Consider the following 23,092-nt stretch of genomic DNA (forward strand, 5'->3'; position numbering starts at 1 on the left):
ATGAAAGGTGTGGTTTAAGTTACACAACTGCATTTGGGTCCAATTTGGCAGTGAGTTGCTGTACATTTGCGGTCGTGGTGCGGGCGGTGCGGGGGGCATTATCGGCAAGGTAATTGCCGATACCGATAAGGCCCAAAATCGTGATTATCGGCCGATAATATCGGCCATACCGATAATCGGTCGATCCCTAATTCAAAGATCACTGGTTTGAAAGGCCTGCGGTGCTCGTGGGAGTGCCGCAGTAACTTTAATGTTTACCAGCATTTGTACCCACATTGTCATACTATTCTGCTTGAGTAAGGCCTGGAGTAACCTGAACAGCATAGCTCCATATGCTATTAATGTCAATAGACATATCGCAAATTGCATAGGGCAGCCATTTTGGCTGTGTTTGGCTTCTCGACCATTTCCAGTAGCCAAAAGCAGACTGAAATAGGGGTCAGAAGCCATATTTTAACTACAAGAGAAAAGTTCTACAGTTTCACCCTGAGAAGTGTTTTTCTTTTACCATCAGATGTGCAGGTGTATTACATAATACACAAAATAAGTGAAAGAACAGGCATGTTACATTGCTTACATAAGGAGGTAACCTTTTTGTCATATATTCAAGAAATATGTCTCCTTCAACAGATCTTTAAAATTTAAAATATTTTTGTGCTGCACTGAAGTGTTTTTTTTGGTCACAGATTGCAATTTGCTAGTGAATTTTAGAGATCAACATAAGTTGCGTCCAAATGTGACTCTTACAATTTTTTTTTATTTTTTGTTTGTTTTTAAAGGTGCTATGCAGCCTCATTGGTGTACAAATCCCAGTACACCTGCAGCCTCTTCACTGTTTATCAGCATTTGTATGTTCATCATTGTACTTTTTATAGCGGTGGTGCTAGGTATTGTAGTGTTGTCACACTCACTTATATGGGACAAAGCTGTAATGTGTAGCTGGAAGAGTGGGTGGTTCTGCAGCCTGTGCAGAAGCCTCTTCTAAAAATACTCCAAAAAACACACCATACTAAGGCTGCATTCACACTATGTTTTGTCCATATGGGGACCGGATCCGGCTGGGAGATGGAAATACCGCACACTCCCGTATCCCAGCCAGACCCGGCTCCCATCTCATTCATTTTAGTGAGCCGACCGGAGTCAGACAGTGACTTTGGTCGGCTTATTTTTGCCCCGTATCTAGTTTTCTGGCCGGACTGTAAACCGCATACAGGGGTTTTCAGTCCGGCCAGAAAACCGGCTATGGGGCAAAAACGAGCCGACCAAATGACTCTGGTCGGCTCATTCAAATGAATAAGATGGGGGCTGGGTCTTCCCATCTCCCGGTCGGATCTGGTCCCCATTTGGACAAAACTTTGTGTGAATGCAGCCTTACCTAGCCCTAATGCCCCCGAAGCTTCCCATTAACTCTTGAGCGACAAGAGACAGCCCCTCACTGAGCGCTCATCTGAGAAATAGGAAGAAAACAGGAGAAAAAGAGGACTGGACAGAGCCAAAGATAAGCTGAGAGGAGCCAGCGGTAGGCCAGGAGGGGTTTTTTCTGCTATTTTTCCCCTGCACCAGCACCATATTTATGGGGGGAATAATAATAATAATAATTAAAAAACTTTTTTTTTAAACTTACCGTATCCCAGAAGTAATGTTGCAGTCTCTGTATGGCCTGACTCTCACCACCACTGCAAGGAAATGCAGTTCTTGGGTCTGTTAAAGGATCTGTCAACCAGAATACATACATACATTTACAGAGAAGCAAACAAAACCCCAAAAACCTACTTTACGTAATCACAGGTGGACCGAGAATTCAGCATTTTAACAGGGCTTACTAGATAGGAAATGTGTCCCAGAATATAATCCTTCACTTTCACACTATCTTTATAATAGGAGACACAGATACAGAGCCCCATCTCTGAGTGTAAAAGTGGATATCTCACAAATATTTTCACTTTTGTTAAATAAAGCAAAGTCCTAACATCTTTTTGCATGGTCATGTTTTTCAATGCAGAGATATCCGACAGAATGCTCCAACCTTGTTGTCCTAAATCTTCTGCTTTAGGGACAGAGCCCTCTTCCATCCCTGCTGGAAAAGGCTTCAACTTCTCTGGCATCTGCAGTGTTGGCCGTACTTTGCATTGTGCCTCTACAACCTTCCGGAACTGGGTATAGACATCCGGTAAACTACAAGGGAAACAGGAAAAAAAAAAATTTGGATTACACAGGTATCTTTTGTGTACACCAAGCCGCTTTATAGGCAGCAATCTCAATGAGAACCAAAAGTAATAGCACAATACTGTTACTATGTATTGTGCCAACGTAATGCATATTTACTGCCCAGTAATTCGATAAGAGCAAAATGTTTTCATGCAAAATTGCATTACAAAATTACAGATCATTTACATTACACTTGTGATGTAGAAAATTATACCTAGAGATATGTCTGAATGGTAGATCATCCCGGTGATACAATGTGGACCCCCAGACTGTATGAAACTTGACTCCATTCTGGGTGCAGACGTGTTTTACCGATTTCTCAACATCCAGCTCCTCTTTTGTTGCCTAAAGAAATGTTAACGAGGGGCATTATTAATTTTCATTTAACCACTTCTGGACTGAGCCAGATTTTCCCCTCCATGACCAGATATATTTTTTTTTAGTACAATACAAGGATTTTAACCCCTTAACGGAATAGGAAGTAAATGTACGTCCTGATACCCTGGTACTTAATGCACCAGAATGTAGTGCTGGGCGGTATACCGGTTCATACCGAACACCGATGTGTTTTTTCTGTACGATATGAATTTTTCCCTATACCCCAATACCGGTCAGGCCCCTCCCCCCCTCGGATGAATGAACTATCAGCTGCAGCGCTGTTCTGATCAGAAATTCTGCAGCACCTGCGGCCCACTGGCTTTCTGCACTTGCAGGGGAAGGTGACAGCTTCCGTTCTCCGAAAAGAAGTCCTGCGCCTGCGGCTCACAATTCATTCATTTCCAGCGCCAAGGCTCACGGGAGGAGAAGGAGAACAGCACCTGCGGGTAACATAATTAGTCCCCCAGCACTGCAGCTGATTCGGTTCATTCGGTGTTTGCGGTGAGGAAAAGAAGAGCAGCGCCCGCGGGTCATCTATGATTAGTTCCCCAGCGCACTGCGGCTGATAATTCATCCGGGGGGGGGGGGGGGGGTAGGGGGAAACGAGAAAAGAAATACTGACAAATACCATGGAACCGCTATAAGTTTGAAAAATACACTGATACACATTTTTGGTCATACCGCCCAGCACTACCAGGACGTACATTCACATCCTGTAATGAGCGGTGCTCGTGACATGCGCGCCAGGTCCCGGCTGCTATCAGCAGCCAGGGACCCGCCGGTAATATAGCACATCAGCGATCTCGCGGATGTGTGCCATTAACCCCCCCCCCCCCCCAGGTGCCGTGATCAATACAGATCACAGCATCTGTGGCAGTGTGGTTACTAAAATGGATGATCGGATCCGTGGGGATCCGATCATCCATAATGGCGGACGGAGGTCCCCTCACCTTTGTCAGTCCGTCTCCACGGGTCTTCTGCTCCGGTCTGAGATCGAGCAGACCAGAGCAGAAGATTGCCGATAACACTGTTCTATTAGCAATCAAGATATTGCTATAAAGAGTCCCCTATGGGGACTATTGAACTATAAAAATTTAAACGTGAAAAATCGCCTCTCCCAATAAAAATGTAAATTGTCACTTCCCCCCCCATTTTCCCCCCAGAAACGGTAAAAAAAAAAAAGAAATCTGGTATCGCCATGTGCATAGATGTCCGAACTATCAAAATATAATGTTATTGATCCCAAACGGTAAATGGCGTAAACATAAAATAAAAAAAAATAAAAATAAAAAGTCCTAAATTGCTGCTTTTGTTATATAATATAAAAAAAATATATTAAATTATATACATACACACACACACACACACACACACACACACACACAGAATGAAGGTTGTGGAGTCCGCTCTCACTGTACATCCATATGGCTCACCTGTGCCACGGACTGGCTGATTCCACCCTCGGCCCAAAGACCAATCAAGAAAAGAAAAAATGTCTGACGCGTTTCACCCTCGTTTGGGCGTAATCGTAGACTAGTCAACGATTAAGCCCCAACTAGGGTGAAATGCGTCAGTCGTTTTCCTGTATGTGAATTGTGTCAAGATTTTTGAATAAAGGAAAGCTGGTTTTATCATTTACCTGAAGTGCCGGACCTTTTTCTTTTCTTGATATATACTAAAAACTTACATATATGCAAAGGGGGTAAAAAAATTAAATAAAAAATAAAGTACAGATCACGGCGCAAAAAATTAGCTCTCATACTGCCTCTTATACGGAAAAATGAAAAAGTTATAGGTCGTGAAATTAGAGGCATTTTAAACGCACTAATTTGGTTAAAAAGTTTGGGATTTTTTAAAAGTGGTACCACAATAGAAAAGTATGTAATCATGGGTATCATTGTAATCGCCTTGACCCACATAATAAAGAACACGTCAATTTTAACGCAAGTTGTACAGCGTGAAAATGAAACCTTCCAAAATCTACAAAATTGCGTTTTTTTCTTATATATTACCCCACACACATAGGATTTTTTAAATTTTGCCATGCATTTTTATGGTAAAGTGAGTGATGTCATTACAAAGGACAACTGGTTGCGCAAAAAAACAAGTACTCATACTAGTCTGTGAATAAAAATATAATGTTGTTTCCCTGAGCCATGACAGCACCACCTGAGAGAGAGGGACTCGGATCCTAGGGAAGGGAAACCTGAGAATAAAAAGAAGAGCCCTCCTCTCCAGCCTCAGTGAATTTCCAAGACCAAAAGAGCCTTCTTAAAATTAGTGTATATAACAGAATAACCAGAAAAAGGTGACCACCAACCCATGTGTAGGAAAAAAATAACACCATAAACATAGGGTGGAATGCCATGGTGCTGTCATGGCTCGGGTACACAACATTACCTGTGAGTAATTACCGGCTTTCCCCTTTGCCATGACAGCACCACCTGAGAGAATATCAGAGATACAACCTAGGGTGGGATGACAGACTGTAAGACTTTACATCCAAAGGCAAGAGAAGAGGAACTACCCACATTCACCCTATAATGACGCAAGAAAGTATGTGGAGAAGACCACATGGCAGCTCTACAGATCTGTTCTATAGAAGCACCCTGCCTCTCAGCCCAAGATGAGGCTACAGACCTAGTAGAGTGGGCTTTAAAGGGGTATTCCAGGCAAAAACTTTTTTTTATATATATCAACTGGCTCCGGAAAGTTAAACAGATTTGTAAATCACTTCTATTAAAAAATCTTAATCCTTCCAATAGTTATTAGCTTCTGAAGTGGAGTTGCTGTTTTCTGTCTAACTGCTTTCTGATGACTCACGTCCCAGGAGCTGTGCAGCTCCTATGGGGAAATTTTCCCATCATGCACAGCTCCCGGGACGTGACATGATTGAGCAGTTAGACAGAAAACTTCAGAAGCTAATAACTATTGGAAGGATTAATATTTTTTAATAGAAGTAATTTACAAATCTGTTTAACTTTCTGAAGACAGTTGATATATATAAAAAAGTTTTTACCTGGAATATCCCTTTATGTCCAACCAGAGAATCTAATCGTAAAGCTGAATAAGCTAGAGAGATGGATTGTCTGATCCATCTAGCTATTGTATTTTTAGTAACTTTGCTACCTTTATTTTTTCATGCTGAACAAACAAAGCTGACGATTTCCTAAAATCTTTAGTTCTGTCTAGATATTGGAGGACACACCATCTAACATCTAGGGAATGGAAAGTTCTATCTTTATCATTGGATGGTTTATCACAAAAAGAGGGCAGAACTAGGTTTTGAGAAACATGAAGAGACTACTTTAGGGAGATAAGCAGGATCTGGATAAAACACTATACTATTCTAAGATTTTAGTTTTACATTATACAGGGCACCTAAGGCTGAAACCTGGACTTTTAAGGTTGCAAGCTTTAATCCCTTCTCTAAACCGGTCTGCAAAAAATCTAATATTCTGGGAATAGATTTTTCAGAAAAAAAAAAAACTCTCCTAGGAAAGATTAAATTTTTTTTCCAGATTCTAAAATAGATCTTGTAGGTACCTGTTTTTCTACTGGCCTGGAGGGTAGTGATGACATCAGAAACACCCTTACTTTTCAATACCATCCTTTCAAGGATCATACCGTCAGGTGGAGGTTCTTTATGTAAGGATGAGAAACTGGGCCTTGTGCCAGATCAGATTGTTCCTGTTCCCTTAGAGAGGAAAACCAGACCCTGCGTGGCCAAAAGGGAGCTAGTAGAATTACTTGGGCCTTGTCCATCCTGATCTTATTACTCTGGAAATTAGAGAAAGGAAAAAAATTAAAAAAAAACACAGCCGCACATCCACAATTTGTATTTTGATCTACTTGCTTCTCAGCATAAATTCAAACACTAACAGGTAGCAGAAGACGGCATAAGAGTTTCCTCTTAGAATTCTCCCAGCCCTCTTTGCAGGGAGCACTTGGTACGTTATTCACATTGGTGTATTTGCACTGCGGCGGTCACAGTCACCGTGATGCTTTGTCTTTGGGGTGGTGTGGCCCGGAGCCAGGGGCTTGGTCGGGCAGCAGTGGGGTTGCCTGGCCACTGGGTTGCTCACCCTGTGGGCATGGTGGTGGTGGCCGCTGCCCAGCGCTACGCCAATGTTGGGTTAGGGACCCACTCTTAATAGGTGGCCTTGACGTGGCGAGTGGGCTTGTACTTTTTGATCAAAAATGTATACTAACAACCTGTTAGTTTTTTAATTTATGCTGATAAGCAAGTAGATCAAAATACAAATTGTGAATGTGTGGCTGTGTTTCTTTTTCTCTATTTTTGTTTTACTCTGGGAATTAGCTGTAGTGGGGGAAACGCATAAGCCAAGTCCCAATTCCATGTCCGAGTTAAAGCGTCCACTGCCCAGGGATTTTCGGAGGGATTGAATGAACAAAAAACTTTACCCGACGGTTTTCTCTTGTTGTGAAGAGATCTATTTGTGGAGTACCCCAGAGATTACATATTTTTCTGAAGATCTGGGGATCCAAAGTCATTCTCCTTGGCAAAGTTCATGTCTGCTGAGAAAATCTGCTTTTGTATTTAAGGACCCTTTCAGATGTACTACAGACAAAGAATGAAGACTGATTACTGCAAAACAAAAAATCTGAGTACAGATATGCATTAAGGATTCGCTTCTTGTTGTACCCTCTCTGTTTATAACCATGACTGTGGTAGAGCTGTCCAAGAATACTTTTACTTCGATACAATAGATGTTGAGCCTGTAATAGGCTGTGATAGACAGCTGACAGTTCTTTTGCATTTGAAGACAGCGACTTTTCTTGAAATTCCCAGGGACCTTGAAGATTTGGATTTTCTATGTGAGCCCCCAACCCCAGGGGCTAGCATCAGTGGTCAGGATCTTTGGATCTTTTGTTAACCAGTCCAGACCTTTTGTAAGATTTGCTTCTATTAGCCACCATTGAAGTGAATCTCAATGAGACTCATTGAGATAAACAAATTTTTCTGTCTAAATCGTTTACCGTGCCGTCCCAACAGACGAGGAGATTAAAGTAGCTGCCTTGAATGGAAATGAGCCCAGGGTACCGCCTGTATGGCAGCAGTAAACAGGCCTAGAAGAGACATTCCCTTCCTTAGGAAGATGGAGTGAAGACATAGAACTTCTTTTATTACTGTTTGAATTTTTTATTATTTTTTCTCTTGGCAAAAATACCTTTTGTAGCTCTGAATCAAGGAGGACTCCTAAAATGGGCTTTTTCTTTGCCGGTACCAAAGAGGACTTTGAACAATTTATTATCCACCACATTTCTGCAGAATTTTTACGGTATGATCTAGAAAATGTTTTACTTCCTCTTCCGTCTGACCGACTAAGAGGAAGTTGTCCAGATAAGGAACAAATGTACCCCTTCCTTCTCTTATGTGGGCTACCATCTCGGATATCATTTTAGTAAATACTCTGGGAGCAACTGCTATGCCGAAAGGTAGGGCACAAAATTAAAGATACACTAATTTGGACTTTAAGTGGATGGCTATTCTTAGATATATTTTTGAAATTCTGGGTTTATGGGTACATGTAGGTAAGCATCTTTTAGGTCTAAGGAGACAATAAAACAATCTTTTTTAAAAGGATATTTACTGTGGATTTTACTGTCTCCATTTTGAATTTTTGATAAACAAAATAGCGGTTTTGAGGGTTTAAGTTTATGATAGTACGGAAAGAATTGACTTGTTTTTTTAACCAAAAATAGGGTAGAGTAAAAACCCTGACCACCTTCTTTTGGTGGAACTGGAACCAACACATTTTTCTCCATAAAGGGATGTTACCTCTTTTGGCAAGGCAAGAAAACCTAAAGGACCGGAATGGCTTAAGGTGACTTATGGCTTAAAGAGACTGAGAATTTCTAGAGAAAGGCCATTTTTTATAGTGTTTAGGACCCAGGAGCTGTTTGAAATCTGCTCCAACTCTGAAAAGAACTTTCTCAGCCTGCCACTGACTCGAACCAAACGTCACTGCTGACCTGTTTTTTTTTTTTAGCTGTAGAGGACGGCTGATTAAGGCTAAGTTTCCACTTGGTTTTTTTCTGGCAGTTTTTGGAAACCTGCCACTGCAGTTTTTGAGCCAAAGCCAGAAATGTATTCGAAAGGAATAGGACATATAAAGGAAGCACTTACACTTCTCCTCCCTTATGGAGCCACTTCTGACCTTGGCTCAAAAACTGCCAGAAAGAAAACAATGTGGAAACTTAGCCCAATCAGGTATCCTTTAGATTTCTTGGGAAATCACCATCTAGAGGATTCCCCAGATTTGTGGGTCTGACCACTGGATTTTCTATTGGAGATAGGTCTGAAGGGAGGGGGAGTAGGGAAGTTTCCTGTCACCGGCCTTCTCTAAGATTTCTGATAGAGGTGGACCGAACAAAAGATTACCCTCACAAGGCAGGGCACATAGCTTATTTTTGGCACTAACCTCCCCATACCAATTTTTTTTAACCAAAGGGCCCTGCGACCAGAGTTGGACATTGCATCAGAAGAGGAGTCTGCCAAAAATGCTGCAGATTGATTAATGTGACAGCAATTGCTCATTAGGGACATTATTCTGAATGTCCATAGACAACTGGTCAATCCAGATTAACATAGATCTAGCTACCCAGGAGGCTGCGACATTCGTAGCAGCTTCCCACGCTTCAAAAAATAATCCGATTTTTTTGTCCATAGGATCCTTTAGAAGCCAGAGATCCTCCCAAGAAACTAAATCTGGTATTTTATCTTGAATGCCCTTGGTAAAAAAGACTTTATCTAGATTACCGCATTCTTTTTAATTAGAGAAGTAATGCTTTTATGTACAGGAAACACCCTTCGCTTTTTTGGCTCCAAACCCTCAAACATAATATCCTGTACAGATTTGACCTGTTTGGGGTCCTCAATATTCATGGTATGTCTTATGCTTTTGATAAGGCTATCCGTGTTTTCTGCTAGAAACAAAGTTTTTTTTTGTAGTAACATCACCTTACAAAAGAGAAACAAACCAGACTAAGCACATGAACCCCAAAAAGGAAGTAATAGGTACACTCAGATGGTGTTTGCAGGTACAGAGGACGGGGTATTTTCTGTAACTCAGCCGATTCCTGTCGGGGTTCCTCTTTGTTAGAGCTCATGATGAGAAAAGTTTTCCACTTGCCGATACTTCTTAGCTGGCTGGGACCACAAAGAGACCACTACCATGCACAGAGGCCTCCTAAATACTATTCAGGAGGCACTTCCGTACCACTGCGCCAGCATGCGACATCAGATCGGGGTCCCGATCACCTCACCCCTCCGACATCAGAACCGCCAAGCAGCATCACGGCCCTGCGTCCTTCCGTAAAACAGGACGTAGCGAGGTGCGTGCGCGGAGGAACTACCAGCTGTTCCTCCGCCCTCTGTTCCGGCCTGCTCAGTCAGGCTTCCACAGGGACAGGAAACACACTGAGGCTGGAGAGGAATGTGGGTCATTATAGGGTGAATGTGGGTAGTTCCTCTTCTCTTGCCTTTGGATGTAAAGTCTTACAGTCTGTCATCCCACCTTAGGTTGTATCTCTGATATTCTCTCAGGTGGTGCTGTCATGGCAAAGGGGAAAGCCGGTAATTACTCACAGGTAATGTTGTTTACCCGAGCCATGACAGCACCATGGAATTTCCACCCTATGTTTATGGTGTTATTTTTTCCTACACATGGGTTGGTGGTCACCTTTTTCTCGTTATTATGTTTTATATATGTATATACTAATTTTAAGAAGGCTCTTCTGGTCTTGGAAATTCACTGAGGCTGGAGAGGAGGGCTCTTTTTATTCTCAGGTTTCCTGTCCCTAGGGGCCGAGTCACTCTCTCAGGTGGTGCTGTCATGGCGAAGGGAAAAACAAAAATGCAAAAATAAAATTGGCTGCGTCCTTAAGGCCAAAATAGACTCAAAAATAATGATCACAAGGATCAATGACCCTAGTGAGGGGTGGACTAAACATATGTTTATTTAATACCTCAACTCAGCCCAACAGGACTGAGCAAAAAGTCCACTTTTTATCCCTCACTTGATTAAAACTTAACTTTTAATTAAACAATAAAGTGGGTATATAGAGCTATAAGTGATTTTAAAAAATCCAGCATATTAGCACCACATGTATTAGTGTACTTGTTGTCCCTAGGGACCAACTAAATATAGAAATCTACTCAGCGCATCTGCAGAATGCGCTGATTAAGGGTGCTTATGCTGATAATTAAAATGCTACCACACTGTCCCTCCTAACATGTTTCGCCACCAAAGTGACGTCTTCAGAGGTTAGGGAACAATGGCTATAAGAACGCCGCGTGGAGGGTTTATATAACCTCCCTTACCAAGGTTACAGCCCCTTCCTGTGTTTAACCCTCCAATAGGGAACTATCAATAAGATTGGCAGTTCACCTACTCAATTGCCAGGATTATTAGATTAGCCAATCACAATAATAACACCTGGGCAGGTACTAACCTCCCAAGGTATACGTTAAATTGCCTGTCTATCTTCCCCAACTGTAATCTGATAGGTCAATTCATCGCCACTCACGGAGCTCCGTCAGTTCCGGTTCCTTCTGCGCTGAATCACGGCAGGTCCCTAATGCGCCTGTGTAAAAGCCACGCTTGCGCTCTGAATTGTAAACAAAAAACGTCACTACATGAGTTAGCGCATGCGCCCGTACACCGATCAATCGCGCATGCGAAAAAACTTAGAAAATAGAACGTAGTGGCCAGAATGAAAACGCGCATGCGGGAAAACTTAGAACTGGGAGAGGGGTAACTGCAGATTTAACATGCATGAGGGAAGACTAAGTTTAAAGGGGTACTCACTAATAATGGCTTAATCCAACCTGCAAAAGTTCTGTTAATCATTGTATCGGAACCAATAAATTATTCCTTTTAACAATATAATTATTCCTTTCTACAATTCTGGATCCATTACCAGGTAAGTACATCCCAATAAGGAAAGGGGGGAGGGGGGGGGGAAAGGCAGGCAACTGTCAATCATATAGGATTTGTTTATAAAATATTGTGTACAAAGAATTAGGATTAGGATTAACGAGGCTCCATATACAATACTAGATATGGTGGTAATAAACCAAATATCCCATATGCATCTACCTTTATTGTGTGTATGCCTCATACTATATACTGGACCTTTATTCAAGGATTGGTTGCTGGCCAGCAATAAATCCTGGGTGGACCTTCACAAATCAAATTGCAGTGTGAAGGGATTAACCTAGCAAACTCAATGGTTTATAAAAGTATAAACATACAAAGTATGTATCAAAGAGTACACCTCAAATGCAAGCATGTTTCCACATTTGTAAGGTAAGTAGTCCAAGTGAAATTTGCAATAAATAGAATCCATAATCTTCATACACATAGAACAAAACAAAAAATATATAAATTGTGGAAAAACAGGAAGGGAGACTGTCATAATGTATTGTGGGCGTAGCTCAACAATCGATGCTATTATCAATACACATATTAGTATAAGTAAACTGTCACTGCTGGAGGTATGTCTCACTTTACGAAAATGTCTTGCTTTACAAGAAGGCTGAAAATGTAAAGCCTTCATTCAGACCTAACGGGCTTCTAGATTTCAATTTGAAAATCCAAAATGCTTCTTCCTTGAGAAGTTTACGGTTCAGATTTCCCCGTCGTGGACCTAAAATGCACTTTTGGATGCCCCAAAATTTTAACAGGGTAACATTACCGCTATGAACTTCCCTAACATGTCTGGACAGAGGGGTATCCATATGGGTATTAATTGTGCTCAGATGTTTGGATATTCTCCTCCGTAGTTGTTGAATAGTTTTACCCACATATAATTTCGGACATGGGCACTGGGCCACATACACCACCCCAGTCGTTTGACAATTTATGAAGGTCTGAATCTTATAGCTCTTATTATCCACCGGATTAGTAAATTCTTTTGTTCTAGGCATAAACTTACAAAAAGTGCAACTGTCCGAAATTATATGTGGGTAAAACTATTCAACAACTACGGAGGAGAATATCCAAACATCTGAGCACAATTAATACCCATATGGATACCCCTCTGTCCAGACATGTTAGGGAAGTTCATAGCGGTAATGTTACCCTGTTAAAATTTTGGGGCATCCAAAAGTGCATTTTAGGTCCACGACGGGGAAATCTGAACCGTAAACTTCTCAAGGAAGAAGCATTTTGGATTTTCAAATTGAAATCTAGAAGCCCGTTAGGTCTGAATGAAGGCTTTACATTTTCAGCCTTCTTGTAAAGCAAGACATTTTCGTAAAGTGAGACATACCTCCAGCAGTGACAGTTTACTTATACTAATATGTGTATTGATAATAGCATCGATTGTTGAGCTACGCCCACAATACATTATGACAGTCTCCCTTCCTGTTTTTCCACAATTTATATATTTTTTGTTTTGTTCTATGTGTATGAAGATTATGGATTCTATTTATTGCAAATTTCACTTGGACTACTTACCTTACAAATGTGGAAACATGCTTGCATTTGAGGTGTACTCTTTGATACATACTTTGTATGTTTATACTTTTATAAACCATTGAGTTTGCTAGATTAATCCCTTCACACTGCAATTTGATTTGTGAAGGTCCACCCAGGATTTATTGCTGGCCAGCAACCAATCCTTGAATAAAGGTCCAGTATATAGTATGAGGCATACACACAATAAAGGTAGATGCATATGGGATATTTGGTTTATTACCACCATATCTAGTATTGTATATGGAGCCTCGTTAATCCTAATCCTAATTCTTTGTACACAATATTTTATAAACAAATCCTATATGATTGACAGTTGCCTGCCTTTCCCCCCCCCCTCCCCCCTTTCCTTATTGGGATGTACTTACCTGGTAATGGATCCAGAATTGTAGAAAGGAATAATTATATTGTTAAAAGGAATAATTTATTGGTTCCGATACAATGATTAACAGAACTTTTGCAGGTTGGATTAAGCCATTATTAGTGAGTACCCCTTTAAACTTAGTCTTCCCTCATGCATGTTAAATCTGCAGTTACCCCTCTCCCAGTTCTAAGTTTTCCCGCATGCGCGTTTTCATTCTGGCCACTACGTTCTATTTTCTAAGTTTTTTCGCATGCGCGATTGATCGGTGTACGGGCGCATGCGCTAACTCATGTAGTGACGTTTTTTGTTTACAATTCAGAGCGCAAGCGTGGCTTTTACACAGGCGCATTAGGGACCTGCCGTGATTCAGCGCAGAAGGAACCGGAACTGACGGAGCTCCGTGAGTGGCGATGAATTGACCTATCAGATTACAGTTGGGGAAGATAGACAGACAATTTAACGTATACCTTGGGAGGTTAGTACCTGCCCAGGTGTTATTATTGTGATTGGCTAATCTAATAATCCTGGCAATTGAGTAGGTGAACTGCCAATCTTATTGATAGTTCCCTATTGGAGGGTTAAACACAGGAAGGGGCTGTAACCTTGGTAAGGGAGGTTATATAAACCCTCCACGCGGCGTTCTTATAGCCATTGTTCCCTAACCTCTGAAGACGTCACTTTGGTGGCGAAACATGTTAGGAGGGACAGTGTGGTAGCATTTTAATTATCAGCATAAGCACCCTTAATCAGCGCATTCTGCAGATGCGCTGAGTAGATTTCTATATTTAGTTGGTCCCTAGGGACAACAAGTACACTAATACATGTGGTGCTAATATGCTGGATTTTTTAAAATCACTTATAGCTCTATATACCCACTTTATTGTTTAATTAAAAGTTAAGTTTTAATCAAGTGAGGGATAAAAAGTGGACTTTTTGCTCAGTCCTGTTGGGCTGAGTTGAGGTATTAAGGCCAAAATAGGCTTTGTCCTAAAGGGCTTAAAGAGTCTTTTTTATGTTTTTTTTTTTTTATATATATATATATATATATATATATATATATATATAAATAGCACAAAAGAGACTTTTACCTTTTCCTTAAAGGAGTACTATGGCGCTTTTTATGATTAATTCTCCATGCCCAGGCCGAGAGCAGGAACCCAACCCGCAGGAAGCGAAAAAAGACAGACCAGAGAACAGGACACAGATATCAAAGCAACGGGGGAATGTAGGCAGGTTAGTTAAAGTCTGTTATCATTTGTACATAATTGGGGGGGGGGGGGGGGTGTATTTGAACTCTTCTGTGTCGTTGAGCCTTTTCACAGTTAACAGACATGAGCTTGCTCCCATGACAGTCATTTAACCACCTAGATGCCGATGGCAATTAGGACCACGACATCTACCTAGCAGCTGCAGCCCTGTCATTTCTGGGGTCTGATTGCCCACCTCCCACTATGCAATCGCAAGGGCCTGATTGGTTGTCATGGCAGATAGGGCCTTTATAAAACCTTCAATGCCTGCCATAATCGGGGTTCTTTTAAAGCCTGCCTATGGTAGGCTGCAATAGGACCTGACAGTATATCGCAATGAGTATATATTGCAGTGAACTTTAAAAGTGATTGCAGAGTAACAGTCCACCTACTGGACACTTATGATCACTGGTACTGGGTCATTACAATATATATTTATATTTATTTTTATTTCTCCATGCTACCTAGGTATGTTTAACCTGAACTCTCCCTGTTCTATATATGAAACTATTAACAGTTTTGGGGTTCAAAAGGGCTGACAGATCATGATCATATAAAAATGAGGTGTGAGGAAAGATTAAAATGGTGCACACTATAGGACAGTTCTGCATGCCACATCCCCTTTAATAGCAAGCCCATTACTTTTTATACACAGCCATATGTGGATCTTATCATCTAAATATTTGCCTTGATAAGCCTTTACCCATATAAACAAACATAAATCAATAAAAAAAATTGTCAAAAACTTTCCAAGCATTCATATTATCGGAGCAAGTAAAGTCATCCTTACACCCACAGTTATAGTTATCAAAAGAGGCCTCATTTTAGTATGACTAAGTTACATCTTGGTAAATTATCGAGATCAAATAAATAAATGTTATATTTTATATATATATTTGGAGACATTATCGACTGCAATGGTCTTTTATGATCTGTCACAGCACTACCATAATGTTCACACTTTTTTTTTTTCTGTGTGGAGTAGAGAAGAGAAAAAATACTGAACACACCTCTTGTTGTAGAGCCACTGCCGAAACTGGACCAATCTGCTGGATTAGATCGTTGATCACATTTTCAGGCTGGCCTCTCCTTAGCAACAGATTGCTGGGAGAACAACATAGAAAAGGGTTAATGACAGTCAATATACATATTATATCTTGTAAAGTTTTCAATCCCAGTCTTACCTTCCTTTTTTCTTAAGAGTGTTTCTTAAATCTTGCACACCTTCTAACAGAAATTTTAAGCGATGGGGTCCTGTCTTGGGAAAGTTGTAGTAATGTGTGCCCAAGTAATGTCTTGGATCAAAGCAGTAAAGTGGAACAATATGATCTGCATTTCTGTGAGCCCACTGCAATACCTACAGGTACAGGAAATAATAGCATCATATTATATTTCAATTGCTGGGACCCTCATTAATATAACAAATGGACTGAGACCCCTTTAACATTTCCTCTGCCACACATTCCCATTTAGACAAACATACTGTACCCCTGTTTGACAATCCCTTCTTGTTAGAAGGATAATTTGACTATATAGTTGGGTTCACACTGAGATTTGGCAGTATGAAGGTTTATGCCACGATACTGGCAAAATGATATGCCATAAAATATTGCTCAGTACTCCCAATAGGCCTGTTGAATTTAATAGGCCAAACATTGTCTACTAGTGACTATGTTTAGTCAGTCCATTTGCAGAACTCAAAAGCACAGTAAACCAATAAAAGTATACCCTCTGGATTACGTTCAGTCCTTAAAACTTAATAGTCCCCCCAGGAGTATTTTGTGGTAAACTTCAACATATTTGCCATTATCTCGTCATATCTCAGAGACAATGGGGAAGATTTATCAAAACCTGTGAAGAGGAAAAGTTGACCAGCTGCCCATAGCAACCAGATTGCTTCCATTATTTTTCAGAGGCCTTTCCAAAAAAATGAAAGAAGCAAACTGATTGGTTTCCCCATTGTGAAATGAATGAACCCTGCCGAAGCAGATCACCTAGTGTCCCCATGCACAGCCCCCCAAAAATCAGTTGTAATCTGTGGGAAACTTGGCAACACCCCCACTGGGAAAATGAGGCATATCATCAACTAAACTGTCCCTAATCCCCTCCCCATCTGTCCCGGACTCTCACTGACTCTATTCCTGTCTTGATTTGTACCCAAAACCGCCTATAAATACCTTTTTTTCATCCCCTGTGGCTGCTCAAGATCCTGCCGTGAGCGAGGGAGGAAGGGGGTGAAGCCCGGCAGGCGCAAAGTCATCTGATGCCTGCCGGGGCACACCTCAGCCTTTCTTCCTCTTCACACAGAATATATTATATAATGTATGCCCATATATATCTCTAATGCCCATTACCTTGCTGCTCCCTGCTGAAGACCTCGATCAGTGTAAGACCTGGATCAGACTCAGGAGAGGCAGACCCAATCCTCTTCTGTGCAGCCGTGCGCTACACTGACATTTGGCCAGCGCGCGCCAGCTCTCCTTGCAAGGGGGAGCAGCCTAATGACGCGGCTGGCCAGGTCAGCAGCGCCCGTGCTGCAGTCGTAGTGCTTGCTCCCGCCTGTCTGATTGACAGGCGGGGAGCTGCGCTGTGCTCTTCAGTGTCCGGCTGCACTGAGAGTTCGGACTCATGCTGCCAGGCTGGCATGAGTCCGAACTCTATGCGCAGGGACACGTAGGGAGACTCCTAGTGGTCGTTTTTTTAAAAGTAAAAAATAAAATAACCAAACCCAAAAAAAAATTAAGATATAAAAATACATTTTTGTTAATCACATGTAATTAGAAAGATGTTTCTAATACATTGATTAACAAAATACACTGTTCAAAAAATAAATGGGACACTAAGACAACACATCCTAGATCTGAATGAATGAACTAAGCGTATGAAATACCTTCCTCTTTACATAGTTGAATGTGCTGACAACAAAATGACAAAAATTATGAATGAATGGAAATCAAAATTTATCAACCCATGGAACCCAAATTTATCAACCAAGTGGAAAACCACAATACAGGCTGATCCAACTTTGATGTAATGTCCTTAAAACAAGTCAAAATGAGGCTGAGTAGTGTGTGTGGCCTCCACGTATGACCTCCCTACAACATCTGGGGATTCTCCTGATGAGGTGGAGGTCTCCTGAGGGATGTCCTCCCAGACCTGGACTAAAGCATCTGCCAACTCCTGGACAGTCTCTGGTGCAACGTGACGTTGGTGGATGGAGCGAGACATGATGTCCCAGATGTCCTCAGTCGGATTCAGAAATACCTAAGAAAGAGAGCACTGTAGCAGACTGAGATAATGACAAAAAATATATATCTTTATTATTAAAACACAAATTTGATTAAAATACATACATAACACAGAGGAATTACTTCTGACAAGGATGACTCCTGGCAAAAGTGCATAGGAGTACTAGACTGGCAACTTTGCCATGTATTACATATTAAGTATAATGTATGTGGTGGGTAATGCATGCAAAGCAATGCGCACCATCTATATGGTGTAACTATACAGTACAAGAAAAAATAGTATAGCAGCGATGTATAAGGTGCAATCACCATCAGTATTGTATACAAAAAGTACAACCATGTAAACATATAGAGATACACACTGAAACAATACCCACATGTAACAGAGCAAATAGTAGCGTGGCCAGGAGACGTCCACCCCTACCATCGTTTCGGACTATGTCCTTTTTCGGAAGAAGGACGTAGACTGAAACGATGGTAGGGGTGGACGTCTCCTGGCCACGCTACTATTTGCTCTGTTACATGTGGGTATTGTTTCAGTGTGTACCTCTATATGTTTACATGGTTGTACTTTTTGTATACAATACTGATGGTGATTGCACCTTATACATCGCTGCTATACTATTTTTTCTTGTACTGTATAGTTACACCATATAGATGGTGCGCATTGCTTTGCATGCATTACCCACCACATACATTATACTTAATATGTAATACATGGCAAAGTTGCCAGTCTAGTACTCCTATGCACTTTTGCCAGGGGTCATCCTTGTCAGAAGTAATTCCTCTGTGTTATGTATGTATTTGAATCACATGTGTGTTTTAATAATAAAGATATATTTTTTTGTCATTATCTCAGTCTGCTACAGTGCTCTCTTTCTTAGGTATTTGTTGTCCTTACTGTATTAGCAGATTATACATGGTCCTAACTTTTAGACCCTGGGAATATATAGGGGTGTCCTGAATTTGTGTGAGATGTTTCCCCCTCCCTACCTATTTAGGGTACAACCTTTTTGTCTGTGTCAATGGTTTTGATCAATCAGATTCAGGTCTGGGGAACGGGCGGGCCAGTCCATAGTATCAATGCCTTCCTCTTGCAGGAACTACTGACACACTCCTGCCACATGAGGTCTAGCATTGTCTTGCATGAGGAGGAACCCAGGGCCAACCGCACCAGCATATGGTCTCACAAGGGGTCGGAGGATCTCATCTCGGTACCTAATGGCAAGCACATGGAGGGCTGTGCGGCCCCCCTAATATATGCCACCCCCACACCATTACTCACCCCCCCGCCAAACCAGTCATGCTGAAGGATGTTGCAGGCAACAGAACGTTCTCCATGGCGTCTACAGACTGTCACGTTTGTCACATGTGCTCAGTGTGAACCTGCTTTCATCTGTGAACAGCACAGGGCGCCAGTGGCGAATTTGCCAATCTTGGCGTTCTCTGGCAAATGCCAAACATCCTGCACGGTGTTGGGCTGTAAGCACAACCCCCACCTGTGGATGTCTGGCCCTCATAGAGTCCATTTCTGACCGTTTGAGTGGACACATGCACATTTGTGGCCTGCTTGAGGTCATTTTGCAGGGCTCTGGCAGTGCTCCTCCTTGCACAAAGGCGGAGGTAGCAGTCCTGCTGCTGGGTTGTTGCCTCCTACGGCCTCCTCCATGTCTCCTGATGTCTCTGGACACTAAGCTGACAGACACAGCAAACCTTCTTGCCACAGCTCGCATTGATGTGCCATGCTGGATGAGCTGCACTACCTGAGCCCCTTGTGTGGGTTGTAGACTCTGTCTCATGCTACCACTAGAGTGAAAGCACCGCCAGTATTCAAAAGTAACCAAAACATCAGCCAGGAAGCATAGGAACTGAGAAGTGGTCTGTGGTCACCACCTGCAGAACTACTCTTTTATTGGGGGTGTCTTGCTAATTGCCTATAATTTCCACCTGTTGTCTGTTCCATTTTCACAACAGCATGTGAAATTGATTGTCAATCAGTGTTGCTTCCTGAGTGGACAGTGTGATTTCACAGACGTGTCATTGACTTGGAGTTACATTGTGTTGTTTAAGTGTGCCCGTTATTTTTTTGAGCAGTGTACAAACAGTTTTTTTGGTGACAGGTAATCCTTAACTGGTTCTCTGTGTAACTTTCTGTTCTGGCCAAGAGATGAAAGGATAAGTATCATGAAGAAAAACTTAGGGGATAAGTTTTAGATCACGGGGGATTCTGAGCGCTGGGGCCCCCTTTGATCTCCTGTTTGGAGCCCCGTTTCTCCAGCACAGGAGTACATCACGCCCACCACCCAAAGCTGTGGTTGCGTCACCCCCTCCATAAAGTTCTATGTATAATCTATTAGCTCTGAATTTCCTAATATGGTGTATGGCAATGGATTTTTTTTAATTTCATCAACTTAATCTACATCCAGCCTACACTTGCAGCAGTGGCGTACCAAGGGGGGGTGGGGGGTTGGGCGGCCCAAGGGGGGTGCCAGGGGCAGACTGACCTGCCGCTACTGAGGTCCGGGACACTCGTCCCAGATCCCCAGCAGAAAGCAGTGCCTTCTCCTGTATGCGCGATACATGCACATACAGGAGAAGGCGTCCCCTCTGTGTGAGCCGCATCTGCAGCTTACACAGAGGAGACGTGACCTCCGCCCCCATGCAGCACAGGCGCCGGTGACGTCACTCATCGGCACCTGTACTGTGGAGGGCAGAAGACGCGGCCCCTGCTGCTGTGGAGATCGCTGCGTGGGATATTGGGTGAGCATCCTTTTTTTTTTTTTTTTTTTTTTTATTCCCCCCCCCCCCCCCCCCGCAACTCTGCATATACCTATGGGGGAGGGCGGGGGGGGGGGGGGGGGGGATACTCTGCACATACCTATGGGGGGGGGTTGCTTTGCATATACCTATGGGGAAGAGGGGGGGTGTTACTCTGCATATACCTATGGGGAAGAGGGGGGTTACTCTGCATATGCCTATGGGGAACAGGGGGGAGGGGGGTTACTCTGCATATACCTATGGGGAAGATGGGGGTTACTCTGCATATACCTATGGGGAAGAGGGGGGTATTACTCTGCATATACCAATGGGGAAGAGGGGGGAGGGGGGGTTACTCTGCATATACCTATGGGGAACAGAGGGGAGGGGGGTTACTCTGCATATACCTATGGGGAAGATGGGGGGGTGTTACTCCGCATATACCTAGGGTGGAGGGGGGTAACTCTGCATATACCTATGGGAAAGAGGGGGGTGTAACTGCATATACCTATGGGAAAGAGGGGGGAGGGGGGTTACTCTGCATTTACCTATGGGGAAGAGGGGGGGTTACTCTGCATATACCTATGGGGGAGGGGGGGGGGTTTACTCTGCATATACCTATGGGGAAGGGGGGGTGTAACACTGCATATGCCTATGGAGAAGAGGGGGATGTAACTCTGCATATACCTATGGGAAAGAGGGGGGGGATGTAACTGCATATACCTATGGGAAAGGGGGGGTGTAACTACATACACCTATGGGAAAGAGGGGGGGGTGTAACTACATACACCTATGGGAAAGAGGGGGGTGTAACTACATACACCTATGGGAAAGAGGGGGGGTGTAACTACATACACCTATGGGAAAGAGGGGGGGGTGTAACTACATACACCTATGGGAAAGAGGGGGGGGGGGTGTAACTACATACACCTATGGGAAAGAGGGGGGGGGGTGTAACTACATACACCTATGGGAAAAAGGGGGAGGGGGGGTTATTCTGCATATACCTATGGGGAAGAGGGGAGGTGTAACTCTGCATTTATCTATGGGGAAGAGGGGAGGGTGTAACTCTGCATATACCTATAGGAAATAGGGGGGATGTAACTGCATATACCTATGGGAAAGAGGGGGGTAACACTGCATATACCTATGGGAAAGAGGGGATGGTGTACCTGCTTATACCTATGGGAAAGAGGGGGGGCAGTAACTCTGCCTATACCAATGGGCAAGATAGGGGGGGTAACTCTGCTTATACCAATGGGGAAGGGGGGGGGAACTCTGCCTATACCTATGGGAATAGGAGGAGGGGGGGGTGTAATATACGTACGGGTAAAGGGGGTGGGGGGACTCCGCTGCCTATACCTAAAAGAGAAAGGGGGGGGGGGTTAACTCTGTTCCTATACCTATTGGGAAGGGGGTTTAATTCTGCTGCCTATACCTATGGGGAAGGGTGGGGGTTAACTCTGCTGCCTATACCTACAGGGAAGGGGTTAACTCTGCATCCTATACCTACAGGGAAGGGGGGGCTGCCTAACTTTATACCTGGATGCCTAACTACTTACCTACATACCCAGCTACCTAACTATGTACATACCTGGCCTTCATACATTGCTGCCTAACTACCTAGCTAGCCCTATACCTACCTAACATGTCACCTACCTACATATCTGGCTTCCTGATCTACCTACCTAGTTACCCATTTACCTGGCTACCTACCTACCTGCCCGTTTACTGTGCAGGACACCAAGGAGGGCATTATTACAGTTTGTGGGCCTATAGATGGGAAGATTGTGTAGAGGAGGGGAGGGCACTGAATATATGCACAGTCTGATATGTTATTCCTGCAGATGTTAAGAGATCTACATGGTGGTCTTATCCGGAGGTAGAAGAAAAGGAAAGAGGACGGTGCTGATCAGAAAAGATGTAATTGTGAGTCCTAAAATGTAACTGTAATCACTTATATGGTATATACATCCTGTGTATAGCTGATATCTACCGCCATATGATCCTGTATATAATCACTTATATTGTGTACAGATCCTTTATAGTATACTGGTCTGTATATAGTGGTATTATTCAGTACAGTATGGTGGTGTTATCGAGTTATTGTGTGGTGGTATATATTTACTCCTTGTATACCAGTATTATTGGTCATGGAAATTCACCTACGTTAAAGTGTTTCTTACATATATAAATTTTAGTTTATTGTGTGTGTGGGATTTGGGTGGAATAGGGGCGTGGCAGAAGATTGAAGAGCTGCAGAGCCTAGCAGGGGCCCTTGCCTTTTTTTGGTCCGAGGGCCCCGAGTGTTGTCAGTCCGCCCCTGAGGGGAGGGGTTGTAATTGAAGGGGGGGGGGTGCCAAACAAAGGGTCCGCCCCGGGTGC

At 42.8% G+C, this 23,092-nt stretch overlaps 1 protein-coding gene across 3 annotated transcripts in view; it reads right to left on the bottom strand.

Moving 5' to 3' along the window:
- LOC130273236 (cryptochrome DASH) overlaps positions 1–23,092 on the bottom strand; it is a 79,015-nt gene that overhangs the window by 21,977 nt on the left and 33,946 nt on the right. For all 3 annotated transcript variants that reach the window (XM_056519678.1, XM_056519679.1, XM_056519677.1), the window contains exons 2-6: positions 15,887–16,059; positions 15,713–15,806; positions 2,423–2,553; positions 2,027–2,175; positions 1,625–1,713 (exon numbers count right to left, since the gene is read on the bottom strand). In XM_056519678.1, the coding sequence (XP_056375653.1) occupies positions 1,625–1,713; positions 2,027–2,175; positions 2,423–2,553; positions 15,713–15,806; positions 15,887–16,059 (636 nt within the window). The remainder of the gene's footprint in view (positions 1–1,624; positions 1,714–2,026; positions 2,176–2,422; positions 2,554–15,712; positions 15,807–15,886; positions 16,060–23,092) is intronic.

Source organism: Hyla sarda, chromosome 5, assembly GCF_029499605.1.
Source record: "Hyla sarda isolate aHylSar1 chromosome 5, aHylSar1.hap1, whole genome shotgun sequence".
In the NCBI taxonomy this organism is placed as follows: domain Eukaryota; kingdom Metazoa; phylum Chordata; class Amphibia; order Anura; family Hylidae; genus Hyla; species Hyla sarda.